The sequence below is a fragment of the Lates calcarifer genome, linkage group LG16_LG22 (genome assembly GCF_001640805.2).
Source record: "Lates calcarifer isolate ASB-BC8 linkage group LG16_LG22, TLL_Latcal_v3, whole genome shotgun sequence".
Classification (NCBI taxonomy): domain Eukaryota; kingdom Metazoa; phylum Chordata; class Actinopteri; family Centropomidae; genus Lates; species Lates calcarifer.
The window spans coordinates 9,880,015-9,903,756 of NC_066848.1; the positions used below are offsets into that span (position 1 = coordinate 9,880,015).

The following is a 23,742-nucleotide window of genomic DNA, read 5'->3' on the forward strand; positions in this document are numbered from 1 at the left end:
TATTTGATGATTTTGGATTTTGTACCACAGATTTGCTTTTACTGGGGTTCGTAAATTTTTCCTCTGACACCCACATTATAATGCAAAAAGAGCAGTTTTTAGTTAATGCTGAATTTCCATTCAAGGACAGTTTAAGCGTGGAAAAAGTAATTAGAAATAACTGCATTCAATGAAACATTCATTCCTCTTGGACTGAATGGGTGTACAACCTCGAACCACAACGCTGCAAAATTACACAATGTTTGTGTACACGGCCCAAAGCAGGTAGCGAGTGCTCGCGCGCACCGTTATCGATCCGCTGTCTTGAAGCGAAGTTCAAGAAGGAGAGAGCGAAGCAGAAAATTTTGACTCCCCATGGGGGCAGGGAGAAACAGCTCATCTCAGCACCAAAGAGAAGGAGGGCTGTCATGTTCTGCGTGATGAGCTGAAAGACTAGAGGCAGCCTGGAGCAGCGGGGTATTTCTTCCCCCCATAAACAAACCTCCAAAAACAAACAGTTCCACCCCACAGAGAAGGAGATGGGACAGTGAGACAAGAGGGAAGGGCAGACAGGTGTCAGGAAAGAATGACATTTGTGACGGAGGGCACTAGGAGAGAAGTTGGAGATGAGAGGAGGAGCTGAAGACAAGGGTGTTTTCGTGAAAGGGGCATCAGACTGCCTGTCTCCCTCTTTCTGGCCTGCTGGTTTGGTTTGGATTCTAGGCTAGGACTTTATATTTTGATCACCCTGATATCTCATGAATTATGTACCATACACCATTAGCATTAGTTAGAGCCATCGTGGTATCAATGATACTATTGTTTGGAGGGGGGGCCAAGTCCTGAGACACATTATCTTTGAAAACCCTTCTCGAAAGAAAGAAAGAAGATGTCTGGAATTCAGCTGACAAAAGCACTCAGTTGTCCTGAAATCTGATGAGTCTGACAGGATGTGAGCCCATCTGATCCACTGCCGTCTCAATATTCCCTTACGGGGGGTGGGTGGGTGGTGGAAGATAGGACGGATGAGCTGCTCCTCGCCGTGCTTTTAGCACAGGTGTGATGAAAGTCGGAGCCGCCGCAGCTCGGCCCCACCTCTCGGATTACAACGAACACGTCTGGTGATGGACGTTGCCAGTTGGCAGGCAAAACGCTTGGGAAGTGATGCCCAATGCGCCCCATCCATCTGCCTGCTGCATGGAAACAGCATATCAGGTGATCCCGGGGGATACCTATTATCATATCATATTAAATGTCTGGGTTATGGGTTACAGTTATAGGTCTTAACAAGATAAAAGATAGATCTTACTGAATGGGACAAAATGGGTTGGTGCTACAAGGTCAACGCTGTCAGTTTGACTGGGGACATCTCTGGCACCTTTGGGAGCGGTTTATCACCGTGAGGTAAAAGAGAACAAGGAAGACAGATAAACAGTAATAAAGAGAAACAGAGATCCATTGTCTGTCAGGATAGCTTTGTTTGCCACCCACTACTGAAGTACAGTACTTCCTGTATTCACTTAATCAGACTTGATGAAATGACAAAGCTTTGTTCCACACTGCCTGGAGACGTTATCCTTGAAATAAAATATGTGTTACTAATCATGACTTACACTACATCTCACAGGATATCTTATTACAGACCTCTACAGCTCACTGGCTCTGATTCAATTTCTTAAGTATGGTACAGTGCATAGAAGTCAGACCTATTCTGGGAAGAGGCTTTATGAATCTGTCAGCCTGCAGCTGAACACCAACTGCAAATAGAAACTGAATGAGATGTTAAAACACCTTTGATAATTATTGAGAGATGCAAATAATTTGACACTGACCCCCCCCCAAAAAAGAGCTTAATACTCTTTGTTTTTAAAGGATACAGATATTGTACTTTAATCACATCTTTACCAAGCTCTCATCACAACAACAAAACCCATTGAAAATGAGAAATTCTTTGCAGACTGGTGACACTGAAACATTGTGGCATCAAAGATCTTCGCCCACTTCACTGCTCATTCATATCCTGTAGCCCGATGCCAATCCTTCACAGCCCTCTCCAACGTGAATGTCGGAAGAATGTCGTTTGAGTGTCACTTGACCCCCTCTGCCCCCGCAATGACCTCTACTACACCCTGGTCGGCCCTCACCCTTTCGCATATTTCCACCGCTAAACAACAACGTCTCCTTCTCCTCCTCTGTCTCAACTTATTTTTCCTCTTTCCCACTGTCCAATTCTCCCGTCGCCCAGTTCTGCACTCTGCTTCTCTCATCCTTTTTTTTCCTCTCCCTCTATTCAAAACTTGAGGGGTGGGAAAAAAAGAGGGGGAAAAAAACACCTCTCCACCAGCAGAAAACACAGGATGAGTAGCTATTCAGGGTGTGATTGTTGGGAAAAAAGAGCTGCTGTGTTTGGGAGGTGCATGGTGTAAGGGTACACTTCAGACTTATATATGAACAGAACAGCTACACATTCTCTAAAATCTCTCTCCAAAAAGCAGCTGAGAGGCAGCATACCACAAAGAGTGAGATTGAATTCACATGAATGCGGTGCAAACTTTTGACCAATTGCACATTTTGGCCCAGATGCAGTGAAGCCTTTGTTTATGTGCTTTCATTGCTATGTATAACAAATCAAACATCCCGGAACAGTTTATCTCATAACATTAAGTGCCTTCCTTAGGCTATATGTGTGTGGCGCTGACATTATTGAAACTGTATGTTCCTTCTCTGTCACTCAGATGTGAGGCTCCTGACAGGCTAAGCCCTTAATGCACCAGATTTGACTGGTTAATCCAGTGGAAAACCATCCTTTTTGTCTCTCAGGTGGAAAGGTCGCACAGCAAGGCCTGGCTTCCTTCAACCTACAGTATTCCTCCCGTCTTAGCCTCCAACCTAAACATGCTCCAGCCCTCATCATTGGCCTCTCTCACCCCTCCTCAGCCGTCTTACCCACATGCATGCATAAGCTACAAAGCTGGAGGTGTCAAGACTACCTGTCTCAACAGCACCCCCCTCGCCTGACCTGCGGATAGCCCTCAGGGACATTAATTATAGAGTAGTCTGACTTGTTGAGAGGAAAGAGACAGACAGACAGAGAGAGGGAGAGGGCGAGCGAGGCAGAGAGACACAGGGAGAGAGCAGCAGAGAGAGAGAGCAGAAAAAGATAAATGCAGAGATGTTGTTACAGAAGCTGTCACCTCCTAATCATGTCATCCTGCTGTACAGAGGTGATGCTGAGGCTTTACTCGATCAGGTTTCCCATTCATCACCAGAGCTGGTTGGTGGTGGAGGTGGAGGTGTCAGAGGATGAGGAGGGGCAGTGTAGAATGGTAACTATCAGTTTCCCACAGAGTTCAAATTTTAAACTTATGTCCAAACCTGACTGTTTCCTTTGCTAAACTAGCACAAAATTACATCATTAAGATTTTAGAGAAAAGACACGAGTGTGGAGCTCAGACTATTCCTGCCATTTAAAACTTTTAAATATCTATTAGCTACTCCTTTCAGATGGCAGTATTAAATCATAACGTGTACATGTAACAGATCTGGGTGTTTACACAACATAAAAATAAGATATTGCATCACCAGTGTTTCTGTTCACAGACCACTTAAAAGGAAACAGGGAACATAAAACCACTACATCCATTTCTGAGTGTTCAATACTGTGCTTGCGTGCAACAACATGGATCTATGATAATATGACATATCTGTATGTGTTTTAAAGATATTGTGTGGACAGCGATGTCTACTCTGCAAGCGTGGATAGACACCCAACTGCCACCATGTGATCAGAGCAATCTGTCCAAACAAATGGAAGCTTCTTGTGCGCATTACTGTGTTAGATTAGACGACTCTCGGTCATTTGATTCCCTACTGTCTCGACAGCTCCTGTTTCTAATGGACCGAGTGGGATTTCACAAAACGCAAAATAGGGAGAGGTCAACGTGTTTGAAGGTTATCCCTGTCGGGGAATCAAAATAAATAACATTCAGGTGTGCTATTCTCTGTCAGGCGAGTGTCTTAATGATGCCAAGTTAACACATACTAAATAACAGTGTCTCCCTACGCACTGACAGCCTCAGAAATAATTGACCAGCGTGCTCCAAACTGAGACGCAGTAGGCAGAGAATTCAATCCTGCAGCTGACAGAACCCATTGAGCATGTCACTAGATTTTGCATTATACACAAAGCAATGTCAGGTCAGGGATGCGGCCTCCTGCTAGTTATTTGCGATTGCATCTCTGAGGGTAAATTACCTGGCTTTCCATAATATGGTCTAGTTAACTAATTTCTTGACAGCACACTGTCTCATAAGAAAACTCTCAGATTTACTGCCTGTCAAAAACATGATGGACTGTTTTTCTCTCTCTCTCTCTCTCTCTCTTTTCTTTTCTCCAAATGCTTGGCAGCCTCTCAACTAAGAGCTCATATTCAATATCCTTTCTCGGTGTGCCGAGGACATCTCTAATTCCAGACAAAGACATACTGCTGAAAATGAACAAAAAAGAAACATAACCTTATTATGTTTGAAGGCTACCAGCAGTGTGTCATTTCATCCACAAGTTCCCATGCAAAAAATTACTGCTAGGGGGGTTGTAAAGCGATGTAACATAGTTCTATGGCTCTTAGTGAGGAAACAGTGAAATCCATTATCCATTATCCTGCCGACCTCTGTACATTGACAAGTTCACACACAGACACATACACACACACAAGTACAGTATATGGTGTCCTGTCATTTTGTTGTTATACATGTGTAAATCACTCGCTTTCTGTCAGAAAAGAGGCTTTGACAACAAAACCTCACCTCACCAACGGGGTCATGGAGAAACTGAATCCCACTGCAGACAAAGCATAGTTTTACCTGTGAGAGGACGGCCTGCCACTGATAGCAACAAAGATGACAATAGCTCAGTGATGGTGTGAAGACTGCCTTTAAGCTATACCGCGCGGAGGGAACAATACAGACTGCAAGAATATCCCCCCCTGCATACACACTACCATGGAGCTCAACAGTGTCTGTTTTAAAGTTCACAATGCAGCACCAAGGTCTGCCTACCCTTTCTTTTCTCTCTTTGCCTCTTTTTGTATGTGTTCCCTTTCAGCTGGACGGTGTGGCCTATCATCGTCTCGACAATGACAGTAGGTGGAAACGCTAGCTTTCATTACACAAAGTATAAATAGTGTAATCTATCAGCCCTGCCAATCAGGATGATTGATTATGGGCTGTCAGGGAGGAGAGTGACACATTAGAAAAGTTTGGTTAACAATGCCTGTAGCTGGTGCGGGGCTGCTGCCACCCAGCCCAGTGATTAATGTGTTGTCAGCCTGTAATCCCACACCCACGCTTAATGAGGCAAGAATTTATCATCTCGGCAGAGTGGCAGATGTCAGGGGGAAAGGAATCCAAGTGGCTGGAAACAATATACTTTTTCTAGCCTGCGCCTGACATGTCTGACAAGCTCTAAAAACCACAAAGAAGGCCTGTGTAAGCACAAACTTCAGTGGAGGGACTTTCAGCTCTGGCTCTGTGCTCTGTCCTCTGTTTCATGCTCTGAAAGTTGCTGTTGCTGAAAGGAGACTCCATCTCCATTAACACTGTACTGAAAAACAGACACAACTGGTATAATGGATTAAAGCTCAGAATGATCCAGCACACTGCGGGAGGGAGCCCACTGCCACCATGTTATTTGAGTGTATTTAAGGAGAAAAACACTTACAGCCTCACACAAATTAGCTAACTTTTAACTTTCCCTTTGGTCTCTACGGTGACTCATAAACAAATGCGCCACTTTTGTATAAACTGTATCCACGTCATCTGGCACAGATTTGAAGCTCTAACATTCATTTAACTTTAACCTCTAATAGCATATCAACATCTGCGTGTCATAAACAACAACAACTTTACTTGAATTATCTGATAAAAATCTGAATGTGAATTAAAGCAAAGCCGCCTCGAGTGCGGTGCACACGACAATCAACTTCAAAGTAAACTATAAATGCGAGCGCTGAAATGGTGATTAATGTGTACTGTCAACATCAACTAAAAGAGACAGGCCAAGAAATAACTGATCTCTTTGAGCGATTTAAAGTTTGGCACAATGCTGTGGAAACACCCGGTGGGGTAGGAGGTAGGAAAACGAGAGACTGATTTTTTTTCCAGAGCACAGAAAACACTAAGCCAGCTGTCTCTCATTAGGCTAGCAGCATCTTCCTGTCACCAAAGAGACCAACAGGGAGGATTAGCTCTGATTGGACTGATAGGCCAACACACTGGGACGCTGCACTATGTAATAGCTAAAAGCATCATTTGATAAGAAGTGTAATTGAAGGGATGCCTTAGTGGCTATAATATTGTTGCTACAGTGCATGCAAAGGCATTGTGGAGTTTTGCAACCCCTTGGCATTTAACGAAAGAAGGCTCTGTTTCATAGAAGAACATAATGACTGTGAGACACAGGGCTGCGTGTGAAGAATTCACTTTACATGTGTCTAAAAAATTACAAATGTTCAATGATACTTGAAGGAGGAAGTGTGATATTTCCCTATAGTTTTTTGTGTCTAAATGGAACTTTGAAAACAGCAAAATTACTATAAAAACTTGGCCCTTCCCAAAGGCATATAAAGAATCTAGTTGGAACACTATGTGTAAAAAGCAAAGGCTTTGTAGCTTGCCAATCCCAGGCACTCAATATTATTACACTCATAAAAACTTAACAAAGACTTACATTTTAAAGATGAAAAAAGGGAAAAGTTACGCGAACGATCGCATGATTTGTCAAAGTTTATGAAAACTTTATATCAAAATGGGAGAGGGAGACATCTCATTATTGCTGGCCAGCTTTGGCCTGCTTTCTGACAGGCCTCAAACTCCACCGCTAAACACAAGAGACGTCGAGACAACAAATGCTTCACCACAGAGGCGCTCCTTCTCTGTACTGGATGCCAGCAGAAGGAGAGGAAAATCAGTTAATGCAACGCGGCCACTTCAGCGTCTCATAAAAGCCCTTACAAAAACACATGTTTGTTTTTATGCTCTGCGTTTAGCCAAAAATGAATAATACATCTATCATTTTCGCCTGCGAGAGTGACGTGACACTTGGGTCATGCACCCCGTGTCTCCAGGCTTTGAAAGAGGCAATAAATCAATCTTGGCACTATTACTTACAATTAATTGTGCTTTAAAGTTTTACAGTGTGTTTATGATATGCAGGGCCTGGATGATTTATGTGGACAGTGTGAGTCACTCCCTCTAATTGCTGTTGTTTTCCCGGCTTATAACCCCCGAGTGACCTCTCAGTTTAAGCTGCCAGAGCGCTCAGAACTGGGCCTGTCGCGCTGGTCCTAACACTGGACAGGCTCATGCTTCAGCAGTCATTTACACACACGTGGAGACGTATGCTACTCACAGATACTGACAGACAAATACACATACCTAAGAGAATGAGCATGTGGCTCCCCTGGAAATATCTGACACACAACACGCAGTGTATTTCGTCTATCATGCAAACTAAACACGTCCCAACAATTATAAACAGCTGTTTTAACATTTAGGATATGTTGTCATTAAAAGACAGAGAACAGCAGTGTCTCAAGTGATGCAGTTAACAGATAACAAGATGTTATGTAAGACGTGGGGGAAAGAGCATAATTTGAAAGCGAGCACATCACAATCTGTCAGGGAGTTTATTTGTCTGAACATAAAGCAGACAGGCGCATCAGTATGGTTACATTTTGCCCACAACTCCCACTCAACCCGCAGCGCTGTCCTTAGTCGACCTACTGTATATACTCATTCAGGAATGTGCCATGAAAGAAAGGTGACAAATCAGGGCTCTGTATGTATAATAGCTGGTGCAAATACAGAATCTAGCAGAGAGCGAAGAGTGGTAATAAACTTGCTTCCACAGCAATCTGTTGGGTTGTATTTCCTTCCCCTGTTGAGAACCATATTCTTTGAGTTTTCTCCGAGGACACATTTGTTCGGTAAAATGATTCAGCTAACCCACTGAAGGCACATTCACAAAGCGCTATATTGCATGCTGTTTGTTATGTTTGAGAGCTTCGGGGAACTCATAACTCTCAAGCACAGAGATGAACGTGGCAACATACTTTACAGGGTACATTTGAGACTTGAAAAGGAAGCAAAACAACCAACCTATAGCAGAATGCCTCCTCTTTTTCCAGAGTTGCATTGCATTGCAAAAAAAAAAAAAAAGCCACAATCATGCATCACATAATGCACAATCATGGGTCTAAAACCATGCAGTCTATCTTAGATTTGGACTGCTCCCTTCAGTGCAAACTTAAAATGAACCGCTGTCTGCTGCCGGGTAAAACAGGTTAGTGTCTGGGGAAGAAAAAACAGAACTGAAAAGATCCACTTGAGGACTTTCCTGGCTCTGTCACTGTCAATTCCCTTGAAGAACCGTTACCCTGTGTGCAGAGACTCATGGGACCTGGGAGTTGGCTCAAGCCACCCTGCAATGCAGTCTGCTTTACATTATACGCAGAAGGATGTGGGGAAAAAAAAAAACAACTTGTGTTCATGCTAGAAAATCAAGTCAAATACTTCGTCTAGGCAAAATCTAAGTGACATCCGAGGAACATTTATACCCGCTGACGTAGCTACCAAGCTGTGCTTAGTGAGGGGGACCATGGAGTTACTTCATTCACTGTGAAACACTCTTAAACATGTGGCAAGGAGTAAATGTTATTCTACTAGTTAAATTTGCTACGCACTTTTTTTTTTTTTTTTTTTTTTAGCAGTGCTTGGGATCTGAAAACAGAATGTGCTGTCACAGTGTTTTGATAGACATGGCCAGTTTAACCCAAGGGTTCGACAGCATAATGTGGGCTCCGTGGCAGAGTAGAGGGAGGTGGAGGAACCGAGCCAAAATGTACCACATGTATTTTCCGAAAGCAGCCCAACACAGTCCAAATGGCTCTACGTGGTTTAACGCCATTTCATTCCATGACCTCTAAGTCCTCAAAGAGAATTATCACATTATAGCATTCCAACACGCCCAATTTCCCAAAATACAGCTCAAGGCTTTTCCACTCTGACTCTGCTTAGTGTTGTGGTTTTGGGAAAACACTTCAATCGTCCCCTCTGTGTTTTTTTGTTTACTTCAGGTATTTATACATTTTTTTCTCTCCCTCTTGTCTTTGTCATTTCCCCTCTGTTTCTGTCCAACTACTTGTCCTTTCCACTCAGAAGTGCAATATAACAAAAACTTAAAAAGAGAAAATTACCCTCCCCACTGCTTGAGGCAGACACCAAAACATACAGACAAGTCAGAGACAGCTCACTGTCACCCACTTACTGTCATGCCCACTAGGGCATAAAGACAAACAGTAACAATTAAAGAAGCGACAAAATTATCCTCAGTACATGAACATGGCGATTTTATTTGAGCACAGTCCTTTGTTTTCTTCTTTGTCAGAATGTTTGTCTTAGCAGGGAAGGTTTGACTCTGTGACACGATGACATTTTTCTAAAGGCTACAGCTTTTTATTTAGTTTTGCTCTCACAGATCTCATCACAGGCTCTTGTGTATGTGTGTGTGTGTGTGCTCCTTTTCCTGCAAACAACTGGCCGTTGACTGTCTGGTTGTGATTTAGGCAACATGGAAAACATTGGGAATGTATGAAAAGTTATGGTGTTCAGATTGTGCTAAAGACCATAACTGCTTTATCAGAACCATGTGGCGCCGCTCAGTGCCATGCCATAATGGCATGATTGAAAAGGAGTTTAAACTGTGGTCACAATCCACTCCGATATGACTCAAGCGAGGTCTCCAAAGTTCAGCACTGTCTCTTTCATAGTGCACCCATTAACTATTCCAATACATACATCATGCAGTGGGAATGATCAGATACAGGAGCTTTTTCTTCAGATTTATGCTGTCATGAGTGGGCATGTATCACTGTAACCCTGCTGCAGTTGCTGCTGTTACTATGGTTTCAATTTATCTACTGTAAACAGTAGGAAGGAGATTTGTCATTTAAGGTCTTAGAGGAAAAATAACCGCATGCCGAGCAAAAGAAATGGACCCAAAGTCAAACAATTTCAGAAATTAATCTTTTAAAATCTTGTCTGTAGTCCTGTATCCCCCCTCCACCCCCCAATACTTGCACTAATTGAGACTCAAATTGTAGCACAAGCGACAGCGAGACAGCTAAACAACTAATTACCATCCTTTGTAATGAAGCAAATGGCAGACACTGTACCATGAGCCACTGTTATGAGCAACACCCTGCTGTACCAGACATAATAGCAAACACAAATATCTAATTATGCCATCATCTCGCCCTGCTTTCCTGTTCTGTTGCAGACGTTTCGCTAATTGGTGGCCCGCACTATTGGTCAGCTTACAATCACTCTGATGATGTGGACAATTAGAGCCGGGAGGTACTCACGGCTCATCAAGTCTGTGATAGTTGACACATCGCGTCTCATCTAACTCAAAACAAATGTTATGGAAATGCTGCTGTGCTGTGACATTGCAGGGCCCAGACTCGGGATACGTCCGGGCAGAAATTCTCTTCGTTGTGCAGACTCACTGGAAACACTGCTAATAAGGAGCTGTGGCTAGGACAGCAAAAGTATATTCAGGCGCGCAAAAAAAAAAAAAATAAAAAAATACAGCGTGCAATGGAAGGCAGACGCGTTTTCATCAAAGCTGTAACCTTTTACTTTGCATAGGGAATAAATAATCATATACAGCAGGTTCAAAGACACAAAGACACAAAAACACACACATCATGTCAGCTAGAATCAGTGATTATCTCTCCTTTCATCTATGGCTGTGGCGACACAGGCAAACATTTCTTTTTCACTGACAGGCTATGTAAATAAAATCTTATAAAGTGACTTTACCCTGCCAAAAAGCATTGTAGAGGTCCTTAGTTTCTTTTTATATAAAGTGGATGAACTGTGTTTTCATTCCACTTTCCTCCATCTACCAAACATGCCAGACTGAGGTTAAATTATTTCAATGTTTTGCTTTTCTCGCTTGCCATTTGCATGAAGAATCAAGAACAAAGCATAGCATGAACTGACACTAAAAGAGTACACTATCTTAGCTGATTGTCTCGAACAATAAATATTTTGCTTTCCTTGAGCACTTTTAAACCCGACATCGACTCACATGCTTCTGATTTGTCACTGGATGCCTTCGCTCTTGCTACTCTGGATCCATTTTTACCTCCCAGGCTCACTGTCAGAGCCCCAGAGACCTTGAAACGACAAAGCTCAGCTAATCCAAACAGTAAATATTTCATGACCTTACAATTACGTGAAATCAAATCTAGGCTAAAGCTGTTCATTTATATTGCATTATCAAAGGGGTATTAAAAAAAAGGGGAAAAAGGGGGTGAAAAGGGGTGAAGTGGGTGTATCTATGAACCTTCCCGAACTCTAATTAGTCTGTGAGGCCAAAAACAAGAGAGGGAGGAATAAGTGCACGGGTTCAGGATAATTAAGCGATTGTGAGCGGCATGTACGTGAGCTGTCACTCCAATCGCCAGCCATGTCACACTTGGCAACACAACCGCGACCGGACAGCCGCCCGTCGTCTTTGATCTGGGCTCATGCATACGGAATCAGGTCAGGCCGTGGTCACACACATTTACACACACGCACTCAACAGACGACACACACGTACACTCTAAGCGATAGTAAAGAGAGACTCTTTTCAAAGGGCCACGGTAGTGGGACCTCTGTAAAGGGAGAACTGACAGTCAAGCAAGCACAGGAAGAAAGGGAGGATAAAGGAGAAGAATAGAAAAGGGAAGAAAGGGATGAATGTGACAAATCCACTCAAGACTTCAGAGGGACTACAACTTAAAACAGTGCACCAAAAAAAGGAGCTTAACTCACAGCTTCTGATTTGGGTTTGACCACTTTCATGAATGCTCCTCTTGCCTGTGCCTCCATCACTTCTTTTCTGGTTACCTTCCTGGTATCCAGGAACTTCAGCTGGGGCAACTTGTGCAGAACAAAATACCTGCTGAGAAAACCACAATTCAAACAACATTTCAGCTTACACTGTACCACACTGCTGCCTTAAAAAATCTCCTTGTATGCCGGTTTCTTCACAAAGAGACAGAGAATCTGAGGAAATGTGTAAACTGTGACGTACTAATCAAATTGACACCAATTCTAATATGTAAATGCATGCATCAACAAAACTTGAAAAGACGCCATGTTTAGGGAGATTTAATGGTGATGCAGATTTAATGGTGATATTTTCTTGTATGTAATAACCTTCAAAGCTGATAAGAATAAGTACGACATATAAATAGCACGAAAGGAGATACAAGCCGTCTGCCAGAGCTGTCATTCTGGCAGCATCACAGATATCTCTCTAAGCTTTCAGACACACTCTGTCTTTCATTGGGAGGGAGAGAAACGTCAAAAGATAATGGTTGGAATACATAGATGACAACAGATCCTTTCACTGGCAGGCAGGGATAGAAGAACCAGTATGTCAGGGCTGAGCTGGTAGCCAAAAAGGACATGCATGCAGCACCTAAGTGGAGGGTGAGAAAGGACGGGGGGTGGGGGGTTATGGGCACAGACAAGACCTGTGCGCAAAGAGGCATGACAAATTGATGATGGCGATGGCGATGAGCGGAGATGGCAAAGCCCGTGTCAAGTTTTCAACACCTGAGGATTATAAGAAGGGGATGCAGGGATCGTGTTTAGACTGACACGGAAGACAAAATATCTCTGTGGAAAATTACAGGAGGAAAAACATGTGATATAATTTGAAAGAAACATAAAACAAGATGAGTGCTTAAAAGCAGGCAAGAAAGAAATGATTAATAAACTAAATATATCACATGGGCCAAAATGACTTCTTTCAGGGATATTGTTATATGGTAAAATGACCTGCTACTAGCCCAAAATAAGAGCTCCTTTTCCGATGAGAGCACCAGCACTCAGACATTATTCCCATCCTGTGTCTGCCTCCTTGTAAAAGGACTTTGTTCAGGGCATTTCTATGATGAAATGTGAAGATGCCCTTGGGAGACATGCAAGGAGGTTATTCTCCATAGGTAACCTACCATCACAGGGTCAGAGCAGATGACAAGGCTCTGTCAGCCAGTGGGGATATTAATGATTCAACCCAACCACAGAGGGAGGATAACAGAGTGCAGGAGGGTATGGGGGGTAGTAGAGATGACTGGAGAAAAGAAAGACTCTTTTTTTTTAACAATACCAAACATGTTTTGACATCAATATGATATTTCCTGTCCTTGGACTTACTTGTTATGGAATGGGACTTTTACAAAAACAAGATTATCTTAATTCAAATAAATGAAAAAGAAAACCAGGCAAAGTTTTACTTAATGGGCCCTTTAACTTCCTTATACTTTACTTGGATTTTTTTTTTTTTTTTTTAGAAAGAACTGTGTAGTCTGGTACTAATAAGCAGAGATAATGTTCTGAGACAATATGCATAAGGCATACTTTCCTAAGACATTACGGTCACATATCCATTCCTTTCTAAGACAGGAAACTGCAGGACCCATAAAATAAAGAGTTACCAAACAATAATTATACTTACATTGACATTGAGGGTAACTGTTATGCAGCTGTATTTATGGCATTTAGAAATCAGCTGAGTGAACACAAAGCACAGCTGATGGATTAGGCACCTCAGGCACAAGCTCTTTGATCTGCCACAAAAGGAGATCGGACAAACTGATAACTCTCCTCTAAATAAGAAGTTAGAATATCAAATAAAATTCTGTTAATCTTTATACACCACAGAGGTAGAGAGAAAAGACAGAGGTTGTGTCATAAACCCATTTCTGGGTTTCTAGGACAGTTTTCTGAGGAGACAGTGTCCCATAAGCACAATGCCGCAAAATCAGTGACCATTGTGAACGTATAGTATTACAGCTTTGAACTCTTGTGTTATTGTAGTACCATAAATGGCCACTGAGCGTAGGCATGGTTGGCTAAGAACGGGGCAACATTTAACCTCCCTGCAATCTACACAATACTGTGTGAATGAGTATTATGTTTCTATGTCATTGCACTAATTGGGGCACCAATGCAATGCACCAGGGTATTTCACTTGAGAGACCAAGAGCTCCCGAGGCACTGGGCTGGGTATTTATTGCCCAAGGCCAGTGCTGTCACGACCTGCATACAGCCTAACCTTGTCAGACATGAAATCTGCATCACGCTCAAATTGATGTTTTACTATGTGACACATTATGAATATTACATTACAGGACCGTAGACGTTGTCAGTCAAAACAGAACAGCTCTCCTCACCAGTAAGATAAGCATGCGAGGAGAGGAGAAAGGGGGAGAAGGGAAGAAAGGGAGAAAGGGGGGGAAAGTGAGAGAGAGGAGGGAGGGAGGCAAGGGAGACAAAAAGAAGAAGAAAGATTTTTCAAGAAAGGCAAGGTTGGTAAATGATTAATAGGCAACACAGAGTCAGAAACAAGCACTTAGGGCTAAAACAGACAAAAGAGAGTATGCTTTTCGCCTTTTATCGCATTTCATGTAAAGGACCCTGACAAATGGTGGTCATATTGCATGGCTTAAGGCCTAGCTTGATGTTTAATGCATCATCTGCTCCGGTAAGGCAGGGTAGTAAACACTCATTTGTGGTGGTGACTAGTCACACATGAAATCCATTTTGCAAACCAGAGTGTGGAGCAGCCAGTTGACAAAGCTTTTAGAGTGATGTGGTTGAATCCACAGTCTGCTTGTGAAATACAGGAACATCTCCAAATCCATTACTTACAAAAAGCTATCACCCTGAATAGTGTCAAAACTGTCTGACTGAAAATGTAAACACACCCAGAACATTATCTATCCATCTGCCTAGCCATGCATCCATCCATCCATCCAGATCAGGGTAGTATCAGTTCCTTATTTATGTGTGACATCACCACAGTTCATCCATGTAGTAACAGACCTGTATCGCTGGTAGTCGTCCTCATCCTTATCCGGGCTGACCAGCTGGTTGGGGCAGGCCTCATTTCCCAGCAGGCTTAGGTACTCCAGTGACGGGGTCACGTCAGCCAAGTGTTCCAGCAGGGCCTCGATATCAGTCAGGTGTCAAAGGGCGGATGTCAAGGACCTAGCGCTGTTAATTACATTAGCATTTACTACCCGCACAGCCCCTCCCAGGCCTGTCTGCACTAAAACACGTTACTGTCAAATTTACAGAGGTGCTCAAAGGGGCTAGTCACTGGCTTTGTGAGACTGGGCAGACAGAGGGGCAATTTAAGGTGCAGGCTTTGGCATATAGCAGTGACACAATTTGGCTGCCTGCTCTCTCTCTCTTTTTCTCTCGATCCCTTTCATTTCCTTGGTGGCCGGGTGCAGAACAGTGACAAAATGATGGATGCCCTGTGGTTCAAACAGTCCGTGCTTCCCAGAGCCGTGCTGTGGAAAACTTTTTGCGAAACGTGGAAAAAACAAACAGCCCCTAAGCAGGCACATTCATCACTAATACATTCACTTGGAAAATTGAGCCCCAAAGTGTCAAAATACAACTGCACTAATGCAGTGCTCGAGCTTTAAAATGGCACTGTGCCACGACAGGATGTACATAATTGGCCTATTAGCATGTGCCGACCACTTCACAACCAAACTCAGCACACAGTCCCAGACGCACACTTCAAGGAGCCCCAGTTTTAATGTTGACTCTGGAAGTGTGTGTGTGTGTGTGTGTGTGTATGTGTGTGTGTGTGTGTGAGAATGTGTGTGAGAGAGAGAGAGTGAGCATCGTTACCCAGTAGGATCTGCATAACCAGAGGAAAACAGGACACATTGCTAAACCTGTTCTGAAGCTTGGAGGGGAAGTTCACACATTTTTGACTGATCACAAACAGCCTCGCAATGTGCCAGTGTCTTGAATTTAGGGTGGCTGTGCAGAGCTCTAGTTTGAACATGTTTACGCTGGGTGGCAAATAGAACACACAGAGCCGTTATAATCAATGAGACAAAATGTGAGTATGTTCTAGTTTGTTTAGTGACAAATTTAATAACTGATTGTGAAGTAAAGCAGTATAATAAGGCATCTGATGCAAATGTGAAAAATCTTGATTGGACAATTTTTCCCTCTAATTTGAAATAACTGATATTACTAAACAGCAAATGCATTACATTAGATTGTGTTTTGTTCTTGGGATGTAATTTTAATCCAGCACAACCTATTCTCTTTGAAAATAAAAACTAATCTGTTATGGTGACTCTAAAATCTGATTCCACTAGAGGTCCCTGTGGTTCAAAAACTCGTCCTGTGTGGAGCACTGTGACAGCCAAGTTCTTGTGCTCTCTTGTGCAACACACAGTGCTCCCTGCAAAGCCATGACATTAACACAGCAATGTAAGGGAAATAAACTGGAGTCTGATACGGATGCCTGTAATCTATGCCTGCATAGTAGGACTGCAAATCAAAATGAAAGAGGGGGGCTGGGTGATTTGTTTGAAAGGATATTTGGTTCTTATTGAGTGTCAGGGTGTGGAGGTTGGGTAACCTGGGCAACCGCAGGTCATTTCCAAGCAGATTGTTGTCGACGACCAGCTCTTCCAGCTCAGTGAACATTTTGAGGCCTGCCAGTGACCTGCAATGATAAGGCAACAGGAAAACTGTTATGGCTCTAAATCTGGTCAGACGTTATTGTGCAGAAAATAAATATTTCAGCCTCCCCTTCTTTCATTTGCCGGGAGTGTATGGGTCTGGGCCTGTCAGGGAAGTGAATGACAAGAATTAGTGGTGCTGAGCTCCCCTGGCATGGTGAGGCATCCTTCAGTGGCTGGCAGGATGAGGGATGGGGGTCACTTGTGAGTAGCCAGGATTCAAAACAAAAGGCTTCAGAAATGCGGCGGGCAGGATGAATTTGTCAATGTCTTGTGCCTTGAGGCGCCCAGTTTCGCCTGACCCTAACCCTCCATTCCCAAGACAAATCACTCTGTCACAGTTCACCTTCACTCCCCAGACACAAATTTAACTTGTCATCCATCATTTTCACAGAGGAACCGGAATACACTCGCAATCACAGATGGAATGGAAGGGAAACTTTTTTTTTGCAACTGTGCCGCCATAGGGGTTAGTGTTGGGATTTTAACATCAAAGGACTTTTTCTTTTTTTTTAAAAGAAGGAATTCCGCCCTTCCGTTCAGTTTTATGACACATTGCAAAGCGAGGTGAAGGGTCATCTCAACTCTTTCCCTCTCGCACACATACACATTCACACAAGCATAAAAATGATGGAGGGTGGTGTTGGGAGTGATGTTAGCCCTGCAAAGTTCAAGTCATAGAAGGTGCACAGAGACAATGTGTGAGTTGTCTAGTCCTTCAACACTGTCAGCATGCCATGTTAAAATGTCCTGGGTGACTACATTGAAATTTAAATCAGCCAGAATTTGTTTCTCACAGTTCACACATGCTTTTCTTTTTTCATTTAACACAGTATTTTTAATCATTACATATTGGACTGTATTAATTGTTTACTGGAAGTTATAAGTATAGCATGTTCCTAGTTTTAAAAGCAGACAGATAACCTTGCCATTAAGTTACATAAATATAACAGTGTCACATTGCAACATGACAAACTCAAGGAGCAGTGAGGTCTAAACAGCTGCAGCATGAACTATTGCTCCTCCCTGGATCTGCCTAGTGTCAATGACTGCCATAACACACACCAACGGAGAGCTATGTAAATATAATACCTTTATCATGACAATCTGCAAACGGATAGCATCGAGCAGTATAAGGTATGAGGGCAATGTATAATATACAGTGACATTCATTATGGAAAACAATATTGGCAAAACAAGGAAGAAGAATTTTAAAATGATGCTGAGTACTTAGAATATGAGTGTACCAAAATACACTTGGAGCTATCAAGATGTTGACTTATCCAACTAATTGGTTATCGAGGAGCCATGCATGTGCTTTTTTTTACACACTTTTACTGAGCCTGACCAACTGTTATCTCTCTTCATCTGTTCTGTTTCTCATGTGCTTTCTACAGCCGATCGGCTTGGACTCCACCTAGACATATTCCTTGATCCATAAACTCACACAGATGCATAAAGTGGACATACCTGGCAGCAACTTTGAACTACAAAGCAAAATGTTGCAACTGTCTTCTCAGGTGGAAAAAATGACAAATCAGCAATTCATCGTTGACTTGCGACTGAGGCGGACTGAGCTGCCCTATTTCAAAAGACATCAACATTTTGCAAACACACACGCACACTTGATACCCACAACAGCAGCTGACAGCACCTAGCCAGTATGCTGGCAAAGCTGGTAGATGACAACCTCTTATCAGGCCCGATTAATGCACTGGCAAGATGGATGAATAGAGAGATGTGCCAGTTTTATTAAATCCTACACTGTTTGCTTGGTGTTCCACATTTATAAAAGCAAGAAGACCCATTATACTACAGTATACTTAGCACTATAGAGCTGGTGAAAATTTGAAATTTCAGATACAGATTCTTGTCACTTTATGGCAAATTTACTGTTATTCGTCTTGGATTTCAAAAATATTAGTTAAAACATTAAAAAAAAAATGTTTCCTCTGTTTTGTTGGGCTTTGGCCAAATTACAGCTTATCAAAATGAAAAGTAGAGATACTGAAGCATCGGACTTTTGGCCAAAAGGAAATACAATATATATTTTTCAGCACAGTTATTGTGTTTGTACTGGTACAACATGTAATTAATCTGCTAGCATAATTCTTGTTAATGTGTAGTTAGGAACAATTGTGTACCAAAATAGATTAGCATTATTTTATTAGCTGTGAACAGAGGTTTGCTAACTAACTATTGCCACCTGTAAGTGCATTTGTGTGTGTGTGTGTGTGTGTGTCTGTGTATGATGGGCTGCAGTCCTGTGGGTGATGTTATTAGCTGCTCGGTTAAAGGGAGCCGCATGGCACAGAAGGGAGCCTTATTAATTGTTGTTTTCATGTCACCACTGCTGCGTGCACTGGCTGATTTAATCAGTTAAATTCACAGCCAGGGGAGAGCCACTGAGTCCCATCCAGCATTAACTACAGTGCAGGGACTGAACTTCTAATACTCTCCAGCTTTCTGTGCTCCCTCTGCAGATTTCCATAGCTGGTTTCATTACTTTTTATAAGCTTTCTTGTTTTAATGTGCGGCTTGGAAAACTAACAAAGTTTAAGCACTGCAGTAAAAGTACTTCACTTCAAAAAAAGGGGTGGGGCTGATTTTGCTTTTAACAAAACTAATGAGCAAAACTGACTTGATTCCCAGTGCTATAGAGTTATGGTAACACGCAAAACACACAAACAACACACACACATTTTACACTAAATGTACGTATGTTAACACTATTTTATATAATTCCCCTCCTTCAAAAATGCTGTGATGATAGTGTTAATAGTTCAGTTGAATCACTGTTGTAATTTCACAGATTTACTGCCACTACTACTACCATTTTGCCATTTTTCTGACATGATTTCCACAGAATAAACTGAAATGTCACTTGTGTTCATGTATATCATTAATTATGAAAAAACAAGTAGAGTCTATTTTGGAATAAGCTTTTATTAAAACTCGACCTTTTATTAAAATGGATGCAGAAAATAATTCACTCTCATGTTATAGTGCATCGCCTAATTGTACTTTCAGTATTTAGAAAAATTTGACTTCTATAGTAAGATGATCAAATGGCATCTGCTTAAACCTTTAACTAGCAGGGGAGAGACGGAGACGGAGAGAGGTGATAGCTTTAACGAGGTGGGGCGATGAATCCTCTCCTTGTTAAGATAATTATGATCAGCCTCATTGTCAGAGCTAATACTTCACATGGGCTGTCTTTACACTTTGACTACCACTTAGCCTGTGTAAGCTTACCATCATACATCATACAGCCCTGTGTGCACCAGCGTGTATGCTTTTGAGCTTCCGTAAGAAGCGCATGTTATGTGCTGAGACCTTCATTACCTACTAGGATCCTGTCTACTGAGCACACAAGAGTACATGTACTAATATTTAGCTGGAGCAGAAACTCAGAGGCAGGGGAGGATGTGAGAAACCAGACAAGGACACTGGAGAGGAGACACTGACCCAGAGAGCAGCCCTGCCAGATCAATACACTAATACTAATGCAGACATAGTGATTGATAAACCACTACTGACAACAGAGGGAAGAAAACTCTCGACCATTATTGGCTGAAATGTCAGTCACTCCTGCCAATGGTGTGCGCTAGTGTCATGTCAGATCTCCTCAGGCAACAAATGAAAACAGCAGCCTTGGCTCTTTTACATGTGCTATACAGTCTCCCTCTCTTATGTTTGCTGCTTTTGAAACTGTTGCCTAAATAAATCACAGTTGGCAATTTTTAGAAACTCTGAAGATGTTAGGTCAAATGTGGAGTTTCTCTACGCTGTACGTTACAGAGCTACAATGTAAAACAACTTCAAAGTCTTCTCTGTTGCTGAAATGGTGATAGAGATCATAGGGGGAAACATCCACCGCTGCAACACTGAAAAAGTTCCTGAGACTAATAAAACACACACACATATACACAAACACTTTGAAAAGCTGGAGTGCACTCGCAGCTGCAATCCACAGTTAAGGGGCTGATGTCCTCTCAAAGGTCGCCGTGGCGCAGGAAGGCAATGCACTGTTATTCTAAACGGAGGGCCCGAGCTGCAGAGTGACAGGCGCACTGACGTCCTGTTCAGAGGGCAACAGATAAATGTTTGATGAATTGACCAATACTGGGGCCATGATGGCCTTCATATGTGCATAATGGACTATTCAGTGCACACTTCAGATTGCCTGCCAGGATAAGGTACTGTAATGAATGGGAAAAGGATCTGGACCTGGGGAGCCCAGTATGTGCACTGGCTTTAATAAACTTAATAAGAAAGGTGAATGGAGGAGGGCTGGCTGGAGAGGGAGGAAGGAGGCTGGAGAGCCATTCAGCCTGAAATAGTCAAGAAATATTTTGATGGCTCTTGCCACTCTGTGCGCCAAAAAAGATCTCTCAGTCATAATCAGTAATTCAGAGAATTATCCATATTCCCAAATTCTTGTGGTCTAAAACAATCAAAGTAATCTCCAAATGAGACTTGGTATTAACAGATTCCAATACAAATCAACTTATCTTAAAAATCAGGTATATATATAGCTATATATTATTATACGAGGGCACCAAATTGCATCATTCTGTCCTGTTTACTGATACACACAAAAAATGCATTTGGAAGGCATAAATTTAGTTCAACCAATTTCATTCAGATCGTTTTTCTTGTTTCATAAAAAAAGTTCTCTAAATGTTAAAAGTGATACATGACTTGATAGAACTGATGTTTTTGTAGTTTAATGAAGTGGTGGTGAGAATGAAAGGCACAGTATGATAACATTTATTCAGTTATGTGACAATAATAAATAAAATATAGCCTATTAATACACTAGGTCTCCGTTAGATCAACACAGCTGTATTTCATCACTAACCTACAACAAAAACACAAATAAACATCAAAAAAATACCAAAATACAGCATCAAAACACTATCAGGATTAGCTCATGGTAAATAAGATGACATTATCTGTAAAGCAAATTAATGCCCTGCAACCCCTCAAGCCCCCAACATCCCTCCTACCACCTCCACACAGTACTGATCAGGTCTGTTCCAGCACTCTTCCCTCCAGCTACAGTTTATGGCCTATACACGTCTCTGTATGCATCTCTGATGGCGACGGTGAATTAGACTGTCAGTATCTGTCTCTATCTCCCCCACAGCTCTCCCTTTTCTCACCCCCTATCTCCCTCACATGTAGACAGTCACCGCTCAGCGTGGCACTCCCCTCTCTCTGTATTGCCAGGCCTCAGGTGGCAGTCATTTAAAGATCACACGTCCAGGACACACATAGCCCTCCCTGAATGCATGTCAATTCACACACGGGAAGGGGATTACACGTCTCCTCCTAGGCAGCTGCAAATTACTATTAATGGCAATGCAAATCATTAGAGTACATTTGGCGCCGCCAGCAAATCTCTTCTTTATGTGGGTTCACTCTTAATCTGTTTTGAATATTGCGCTATGCTTGCTCCTGATAGCCTATGTGTAAAAGCATCACTAGCTACAAAGCTGTCAATTGGAGGTGGCGTGTCAGATTGAACTTTACACAGAGTTACATCATTTGCAAAACAAAAATATCTTTTAAGAGAGCATAAACAAATTCAAGCAAGAAGAAATCTGTGAAACATAATTAGCAAAGTTCTTTGTTGATGAAGAAGTTAAATATCACCGCTCATTACTTCATGCTACACAAGGTTATTATGCGAGAAGTGCACATTAAATTGTTGAAAATGTCTACACCATGGTGCGTCTGTCGAACGTTTAAAGCTAGTTTCGGTGTGTTTGAAAGATAATGCTGCCGTGGATCCTGCAGTGTCTGACTTATAGACTACCCCCGTGGATATTCCTGCTGAGTGTGTGAGGTTAATATTCTCTCTCAATGTCATTAGCGCTGGCAGAGGGGCTAAGAGCGCTGTGAATCAGAGGGGACTGATCCTGTCAATTCGCACACCCCCGCACAGTCACACACGCACACATACACGCACACAAAGAGCCAAGGCCAGACAAAATCAAAGCCACTGTACTGAGGTCAGCATCTACTGGCCTCATGCTTCCTTCCTTGCACCTCCAATCCCTGTCTGATTAATGACCCTGGATCAACCCTGGCCAGGGGATAAGAACTTGACAGACATTCCTGTCAGGTCCAACCTCATAAGCCTTACTTGACCCCGGTTTGGCCCCGGATGAAGTCTAAGCTCCTACTATGACCCGACTGAGAGGTAGGAGAGAGTTGCCTCTTTCCCAGTGAAGAAAGAAATAGAGAGATCATTGCACAGGGGTGGACGCCTCTTTTAAAGTTTCAGCAGCAAGTGAGGTTTGTTACACGGCCAGACAGAATGACAGCTGCTTCCCATGTACAACACTAAACTGTACACTGTGAAATACATCATCAGAAAATGGGAGGGGGGCGGCTGGGGAGGCTAAGGTGGTGAAGCTGGGCTCATTCAGAGCCTATACAATGCTTCCCTCCTCATAGAACCTGGACTGTGCTCACAGTAGTGCCATGCGTCTTGTGAATGTTTGTGTTGAAAGATTAGTTGTCTATCCACATGACAAACACCCTCCTCTCTCAGTGAGCAGGAGCTGAAAATCAATTCACTGATGGCATCTCAGTCACTGAGGACATCAATGCAGCACAAACAAGCACACACAGGCTCTCATGCATGCTACAGAGGCTAACACATTTTTAAGTGTATATAATACTGTTAAATTAACAGTGACGGGGTCAGTTAGCCAAGGGATATTGCAATAACTATGCTTCATATTAAACAATGACTTTTCATGAATAAAGGAATGCACAATATATGGTATATGTACATGGAACATGCAACTGGAAATGAACTCATGTACTCTTGTGATAAAAAAACAAACAAACATTAAATAATACATAGGATCTGAGAGGAAGAATCCCTCAGTCCCCGTCTGCCTGTACACTCTGTCATTACAGTGTTCAGGCTCAGTGCTTGTCAACATTTCCCTGAGAGGGGGAGCCATCCCGCATTACGTTTGAGTGAGTTCAACTGTCAACTGCCAGCCATTTGTATGCCTCAGCATCCACCTAATAGCAAATAATCACTACCCTGCGCTCTCTTCATGGCAAATGATCGATGTTGTCTTGAAGTCTGATGGATGACCCTGCCACAGTGATGTCCA

The 23,742-nt window shown here is 42.5% G+C and overlaps 1 protein-coding gene across 1 annotated transcript in view; it reads right to left on the minus strand.

Moving 5' to 3' along the window:
- lrmda (leucine rich melanocyte differentiation associated) overlaps window positions 1-23,742 on the minus strand; it is a 198,123-nt gene that overhangs the window by 48,995 nt on the left and 125,386 nt on the right. The window contains 3 exon segments of the mRNA XM_018696796.2: window positions 11,862-11,988; window positions 14,925-15,064; window positions 16,455-16,581. Of these exon segments, the coding sequence (XP_018552312.1) occupies window positions 11,862-11,988; window positions 14,925-15,064; window positions 16,455-16,581 (394 nt within the window).